The 8,102-nt window shown below is 42.9% G+C and overlaps 1 protein-coding gene across 7 annotated transcripts in view; it reads left to right on the forward strand.

Annotated features, from left to right (window-relative positions):
* The window catches only part of MYO9A (myosin IXA), a 1,132,274-nt gene extending 1,126,835 nt beyond the window's left edge, over nt 1–5,439 (forward strand). For all 7 annotated transcript variants that reach the window (XM_069222286.1, XM_069222289.1, XM_069222284.1 and 4 more), the window contains one exon: nt 4,196–5,439. In XM_069222286.1, the coding sequence (XP_069078387.1) occupies nt 4,196–4,671 (476 nt within the window). In that variant the 3' untranslated portion in view covers nt 4,672–5,439. The remainder of the gene's footprint in view (nt 1–4,195) is intronic.
* The last annotated feature ends 2,663 nt before the right edge of the window (nt 5,440–8,102 follow it).

Here is an 8,102-nt window from a genome sequence, read left to right on the forward strand (position 1 = left end):
CAGTAACAAAGAAACCTGACTCCTGGAAGAAGCACTGCACCCGCAGCCCCCAGGCCTGTGAAGAACCACCCATCAGTGCATCATTGACCAGCAGGCAGCCCTCACCCTTGCCTAGTCGGTGGCTGGCCCGAGAAACCCCCTGTGCCCAGCCTGCATCGTCAGAGTGACCCACAGGTCCCTCCATTGATTCATATACAAAACTCGACACCTTGTTTGCACACTGCACCCCCTCCCCCCAAGTGATCTACAAACCCCCCCTGGTCTGCTCCCCGAGGACGCAGGTATTTACCTGCTAGTAGACTGGAACCGGAGCACCCCTGTTCTCCATAGGAGCCTATGTTATTTGGGCCCCTCTTTGACCTCTGCACCTGACCGTCCCTGTGTTGCTGGTGCTGGGTGTTTGGGGTTGACTTGAACCCCCCAACGGTGGGCTGCCTATGCCCCGGAGACTGAACTTGTAAGTGCTTTACTTACCTCAAAAACTAACCTGTACCTACCTTCCCCGGGAACTGTTGAATTTTGCAGTGTCCACTTTTAAAATAGCATATTGCCATTTTTGCCAAACTGTGTACATTACTGTTTTAATTCAAAGTCCTGTCTTTACCTATGCAAAGTACCTTACATTTAATGTATTTACCTGCAATTTGAATCTTGTGGTTCTAAGATAAATTAAGAAAATAGGGCCAGATGTACGAAGGCTTTTGCATGTCGCAAACTGCAAAAAACGCAGTTTGCGGCATGCAAAAGGCCGAACGCGATGCTCATCCTCAAATTGCGAGTCGGTACCGACTCGCAATTTGGGGATGTGACTCGCAAATAGGAAGGGGTGTTCCCTTCCTATTTGCGACCGCATCGCCATGCTGAGTTGCTTTGTGAAACCAACATGCAAACCAACTCGCAGTTACCACCAGTGTCACACTGTGGTGGTAACTCATTCGCAAAAGGGAAGGGGTCCCCATGGGACCCCTTCCCCTTTGTGAATGCCGAAAAAAAAAAAAAATTCAGAGCAGGCAGTGGTCTTATGGACCACTGCCAACTCTGGAAAAAAAAACGAAACCAAATGGTTTCGGAAGTTTTTTCATTTTGCAACTCGTTTTCCTTTAAGGAAAACGGGCTGCAAAATGAAAAAAAAAAAGTGCTTTATTGAAAAAGCAGTCACAGACATAGAGGTCTGCTGACTACAGAAGGCCACCATCCCTGTGAGTGCAGGGACTCGCTATGGGGTCGCAAACTGCGACCCACCTCATGAATATTGATAAGGTGGGTCTTTGTGACCCCATAGCGAGTCGCAGAAGGTGTCTGAGACACCTTTCTGCATCCCATTTTGCGAGTTGCAAATTGCGAGTCGGTCAGACTCGCAATTTGCAAGTCGCAAAATTTTTGTTTACTACATCTGGCCCATAATGTTTTTCAATATAAAAACCTATTGGCCTGGAGTTAAGTCTTCGGGTGTGTTTTCTCATTTATTGCCTGTGTGTGTACAACAAATGCTTAACACTAACCTCTGATAAGCCTAACTGCTCGACCACACTACCACAAATAGAGCATTAGTATTATCTAATTTTGACACTATCAGCCTCTAAGGGAAACCCTTGGAATCTGTGCTCTCTATCTCTCACTTTGAGATAGTATATACAGAGCCAGCTTCCTACAGAGGAGTACTGCTTTTGAATTTTCAAGACCCAGCCTCATTCCTGGGGAATATTCATGAGGTGAAGATTCTGAAGTTTGATAGAGCATTACAGAAGATAATTAACTTGTTCTTATGAATTAAGTTAGCCATAACATTTGCAGGTTACTCACCCCTCTCTGACTAATGCAGGCACAATCTTTGTTTCCGACAGTAGCATGAAACGTGACTAAGTCATTTATGATATTTTCCTGTACTTTCCTTGTCACCATCTTCTCTGGATTTTGCTAAGATAGGGCAAGTTTGAAAAAGGTAAGTGGTTTGACAAGTCTTGTAGGTTTTCCATTTGTTTCTTCAAGAGGCTGGGTGTGATTATATCCTTCGAGATAGTGGCTCTGATCGAAGAAGAAATTGATCTTCTCCTACCAGTATGAAAGTAGGCAAAGAAGCTTTTCAGGCATATAGTCATCGGGCTATGATCTGTACGCAGGATAGTGTGAAAAAAGGTTTCTCTGAGTGCATCCCTAAAGCACCTATTGTTTATTTTTAAGGATGTTTGTAGGAAAGTGCCCATTTTGGCATGGTTAAACACCCACCCCTCTCCCCTCCACACACACACACACCCTTTTTGTTTGGTATTCATGCTACCTTGACACTACCACAAAAGAGAGCATTAGTATTATCTACATCAGCCTCTGTTAAACCTCTGGGGAACCCCTGGACTTTGTGCACACTATACCTCATTTTGGTATAGTGTATACAGAACCAGCTTCCTACAGCGCAATATCTAGTAGAGACGCTATGTAGCTGCAGACTCATTTACTAGGGGCTTCCTTGTTGACTCTACTGCTACACATGAAATGTTATGTGCATGTGTTCGGACTGTGCTGTTTGTCTGGTTGAAATTATATTTATTCCCATTTGCTTTGAAGAAATAACTTGAATTGTGCCCCATTTCAGAGATTGTGGACATTGTCAAATGGAAAAAAAGGTTATTGATGAATTATCCAACCAGATTTTATGTTAAGTGTGCAGGTTTGATGCTGTCTCAGGTCTAAGACCAAGTGAATAAGTTGAGCCATGAATGGAATGAAGGCTTATAACCAGGAGGTTGCCTTCATTTGAATTATGTTTTGCAATTTCGTGCAGGTAATCTCAGTGGACTGCACTACTGAAACCTCTCCTCCATGGTCTGCTCAATTTTTATGCATCATTTTAAATCCTGTTGGAGGGCAGTTGAATATCGGAATGAGTTTTTTGTTGAATCATGTCTCCTTGAGGCTGATCGTGTGACATTCAGGTTGGTTAGGACGTTGATGCATTTCATCAGAAGTGAAAACCTTACAGATCAGCAGAGATATGTTCAGAAGAGTGCCTAATAGCAGTGTGGGGTCTTGACAGAGACGATTTAGGGTGATGGCATGTTGTTATTGTAAATGTGGTTGATCGTGAGCCCTCCTGCATTGGGTTGTCATAGCTGCGTGTTGCAACATAACAAGCTTTTTGGCCTTGGTGGAGGACTGGGGTGAGGTTGTAGTACTGTGTTTTTTGTAAGATCACGTCCACGTTGCTGCAGAGTTGCTTTTTTATTGCCAGGTTGTTTTTCAATTTTTGAGGTTGTGGAAGATCTTCAATGTCTCACTGTTTTTGGATGCTGTGCTAAGCCACCACCATTAAATTGATGTCAGCGTTTATTCGTTTTTTTTGTTGTTTTTTTTGCTGTTTTTTGCCTGCTTAATCGAGGTTGAAAGCTTTATATTTCTAAACTTTTTAAGGTGATAAAGGTTCTCAAGAATATTACACGCCTTACCTTGTGCTTGCCTGTGTAGTCATGGCCCGTTTTAGTTAGATTTGTATTTATTCTTGTGCTCAACTGAGCAGTAACAGTCCCTCAGTATTCTTTATTTGTCGCATTCCTGAACCTTTTGATATTTGTTCAATGTATGGTGTCTGGGGACATAATTAAAAAACACTTATCGGACCAGTTTAGCACAGTAGGCCTAAGGTTGCAATGGTTAAGGCTTAAGGTTGATGGTGTACATTTTGTGGGGTTGGAGGAATTGCAGTAGTCCTCCTTGACCTTGCCTAGGTACTTGGCACTCCTTGACAGAGATAGGCAGAGCATGTAGTTGTCATGGCAGGAGGGACAGTGGGGCTGGCATCATGTAGTACGGTGGGTTCGCAGAGACAATGAGGCTGTGACTGCTTGTAATAACTCATGGACATACCCTTATGGCCTCTGCTATTTAGTGGTAAGGAACACTCTCTGTTAGAGAAATTTCTCCCAGGAGATTAAGAAATAGAGCCTTAGATTGCTTGGCTAGTCAGGGATATTGTGGACTCCAGTGTGTCTGCTGTTTCATTTTCTGCCAGTACTGTTTGGGAAGGACCGCCCAGGCTTATACTAGGATAGATGCTATGTTACATCTTGCTCTTCCGAACACATCTGTAACACGTTACAATAAATCTCAGCTAGCAAGACACCTAATCTCTCACTCATAGTAATAGATAGATTTAATTAAATTATCTTTGTTAATTCATTTTTGTTTTCTTATTTTGTGACAGAAAGAAGCTCAGCACTTAGTTCTCCAAGGTCTTTCAGGACAGAGACAAACAGCAGGATGCGGCGGCAAATTAGGAGGCAGAATGAGTCAGTGGACTCCGTGGATTCAGCAGTTTCTTCTCAGTCATCCACCTCCTCCTCATGCTTACCTCACATGACCAAAAAACGTTTCCACATTCATGCCAGATCACCTTTTTACAGAGGGATTTCGGACAGCAGTGAGCTGCGCCCAACACTGGAGGGATTGACAGGGCAGCCGAGGGGAGTGGATGACCGGCCGCAGTTTACTACCCGGGGGACCTTTAATCCTGAAAAGGGCAAACTGAAACTTAAAAATGTGAAAAATGTGCCCCAGAAAACCAAAGAACTCTTTGAAGGGGGAGCCACTGTAGCAGGGCGCAAAAGACCTGTAGATCCAGATGGAGGCAGTACCACCCAGCAGCTTGTACTTTTTGGCAGCAATGAATTTATGGTGTGATGTCACCGGCTCCAGAGGGAAGAGTGACTTTTTATGGAAGCTGCATCTTGCCTTTGTTGAAATCCCTGCTTAGATGGTGACACTGCCCTCTTTCACATTGCTGCTTGACGTCCATCCTGACCCTTATTCCCACCTCCATGGCCCGCTTCTTGCCAGATCACCGAGAGGAACCCAAATGTTCACGTCAGGAAAGAAGTTTGTCGGGACACTTTCAGTTGTGGCCTTAGCAATGTCTAATTTAAAATTCAAAGGGGCAATTGCCAAACTATGGTAATAACAATGGGAGAGAAAGCAGAGCAGGCTAGTGATCTGTTACTGAATCCTGGCCAACAGAATCGCTTGGGCAGGTCCTGGTGATACAAAATGGAGAAGGGGCACTAGCTCAATGGCCAGTATGTAGCCTGAGGTACAGGGGACCCAGATTTCATTACTTGGACTGAGCTGGAAGAGTTTGAAGGTCTGCCAATTCTTTGAATATGTCATGTATGCATACAGTAAGAACCAAGTGACTCAGGCAACAGAAGGAATCTATATGTTAATGATGAGTGACCGGAATTTTACAAGATAGTCTAGCTGTCATCATGGTAAAGGCAGTTTCACATTTGTAGGCATGATTTCATCTATCAGCTTTGAAGATCGAATAGCAGTGTTACTTGTGCATAGTGCTTACTGCCTAATGTTTTCTGGGTCATTTTCAAATGTCTGTTACATTGCAGAGAGGAGGGCAGCATTGCCTTTTTAAATGGAAATAAAACTATAGATCCAGACACCTAATGAACATTTCATTTTCTGTCATATCGCTCCACCCTATTCTGCTGACAGACACAGATAGGTCCTAATAAGGGAAAGAAAGGCTTGGAAAGGGCACAGCTACTCACCAAAGGGCAATTCATTGTGGCAAATTATTATGTGAGTAGTGCATTTGCAGTTCTACTGTCGCTTATACATTCAGGATAATACTGTCTTTGAGCGCCTTGAAAGTTTGATTAACAAAAGGCTTACGTGCAGATATAGTTCTCCAAAAACTTTAGTGAGAATTATATTTTCAGTCGCAGAGCTGCACGCTTCCATCAGACTGCAAGTTCTTTGTTTTATAGGTGATCACTTGTGCTGTTAGCTCACTGAAGACCATGAGTAAGTATCCTTGCATACCCTCATAGTGGATTTCACGGCATCCTCTCCAAAAGTGTGAGTGAACTTTACCTGCAGGTTGAGTTTGACATGAGTTGCAGGCCTGAATGAGATGTATGTTGCAAGAATGTCACTGACAGACAATCTCTAACGTGTTTTGTCAAAATGTAAATCAACTGACCACTCTGTATTAATTAAGCGTGGAAAGTCTAATTCCATTCTAGAGATTGTGAAGCATATGCAGTAACACAATGTCATGAGCAACATGTGACCTGTCTGTGTTTGTGTTATAAATTAGACTGTTTGTATCACTGTATGCGTGAACACGGTTCTCTATTTGGAATATTAGAGGCATCCTCTTGTGTCGCCAATGAGCTGTTTGTTATTAATATGCAAGTCTTGTGCTTGTGTGTGAAGAATTAGCATATTGTCATGGTGCTTCAGGAGCATTGCTGTGTCACAAAAGAAAGGAAGAGATCGCCTGCATTCATTGGCTATGGAAGCACTGACCTCAAAAGCATGTAATATCATATGTTACGTAATCTGTGTTCTGTCAGTGGGAGCCATATCCTAGTGCATAGTCATAGTGTAAGCTAGCCATGTCCCTTAGCTATTAAGATTCTTAGCCTGACAGAGTGAATTATCTGTAACATGCGTTACCCATGGTGTCAGTGTGAACTGGCCATTTTATGTTAGTGTGAGCCATCCATGTTTCCTCAGAGTTGGATAGCCATGTCCTGATGATGTTAATTATCTGTGGTATGTCAGTTTGAGCTTGTCGTGGTCTGTCACAGTGAACATTGCATATTCTGTTGGTGTGAGCTCCCCCTGAGGATGGGTGAGCTTTCTGCACAGGTGAAACATGCCTGGTTGTAGTGTGACTGAGCCATGTCCTTTCAGTAGCTGCATCCTGTCAGACGTTGAGTGAATAGGGTTATGGGGAAATAAAGGACCCTTGCCTAGTATGATGTAGTTGTTTTGTATCAAATTAGGTTTTAATTTGTCAGGGTACAAGAGAGATGTTTAAGTAAATACTTCACACCCTTTGACAGATACTGAGTCACTTTGGTCAAAGAGAGAATTGCCCGTCGGAGGGAACCACTTCTGTCAGTGGTTTGCACCACTAGAGAGTGAGTGTATGAGCCACATCTACCAGGGGTGTCGCTTAAAAGAGTAAACAATGAGTACAAGACGGGTGAGGAATGTTTTGTTGGTTTGCCAGCTTGTGTGACTGTAGTGACTGTGGTGTTTATTTGCTTATTCTTGAGTTATTACTTCCTGCAGAAGCTGAACGGGGTTGGCAGGCTAACACAGTGTGTTTAAATCACAGATGTTAAACTAAATGCAGAATGATAAAGAATGCCATGGACCTACAGAGGCCAAAAGATGTCCGTCATTCTCCAGAGGATGAAAAATTTAATTACCTCATAGCTGTTAGGAAAAGTGCTCCAAGGCACTGCTGTGGATCGTGCCTGGTGTAATTGAGGTCTTTTATGTAGTAAAGAGTGATGGCATCATCTTACAGTATTATGATTCTACGCAGGGGTATAGAACAATGTGGTTTATTCTTGACAACAGGGTTGTGTTCTGCTTCTCCCCATTTTCTTTTCTTTCTTTTCTTTTCAGTTTGCTTGAAAGGAGACATTCTCCTCTCCTCTTCCAAATGTCAGTATTACTTGCCAGAAACCCTCCAGAAATACTTGAAAATGTTGATGCTATTTTTTATTCTCTTTTGTTTCTTCTGGTTGCGCCATTTCCCTTGAAATAGAGGCGACCGATTCCAAATGATATCAAATGTTTGTGTGGGTGACAGGTTAGGGTTGATTATTATTGATAGATTAGGAAAGTTAACCAGGGGTGTGTATTCATTTGACCTGTTTAGTAGAAATGGCACAAAATAGGATTGATCCTTTTGCAAAGTAGAAAAAGACGCCATCTCAGATTCCGCAAATGTACTGGTAACCTTTTTGTACCCAACAGTGATCTGACCTTCAAGTCCAGAGAAAGCCAGAACAGAAGTATAGGAAGAGCTTGCTTTTATATTGATTATTTGAGAAGCAAGACCTGTTTATATACTGCGACTTTTCTGGAAAAGAAGAGAAAATTATCTGGAATTTCCAAAGGAGGATGAGATCATGCCAAGGTTTAATCCTGGAGCAATAGAAATGTTGTTGTGATCAAATCACATTTTAAAGTAAGACAGATAACAGGTACACTGGTGCAACACATCTCCAAGCCAACCCATGCCTCCACTGGAGCCCTAGACTTCCTTTCTTTGCCACCTGCTCCTTTCTGAAAGG

The sequence above is a fragment of the Pleurodeles waltl genome, chromosome 3_1 (assembly GCF_031143425.1).
Source record: "Pleurodeles waltl isolate 20211129_DDA chromosome 3_1, aPleWal1.hap1.20221129, whole genome shotgun sequence".
Classification (NCBI taxonomy): domain Eukaryota; kingdom Metazoa; phylum Chordata; class Amphibia; order Caudata; family Salamandridae; genus Pleurodeles; species Pleurodeles waltl.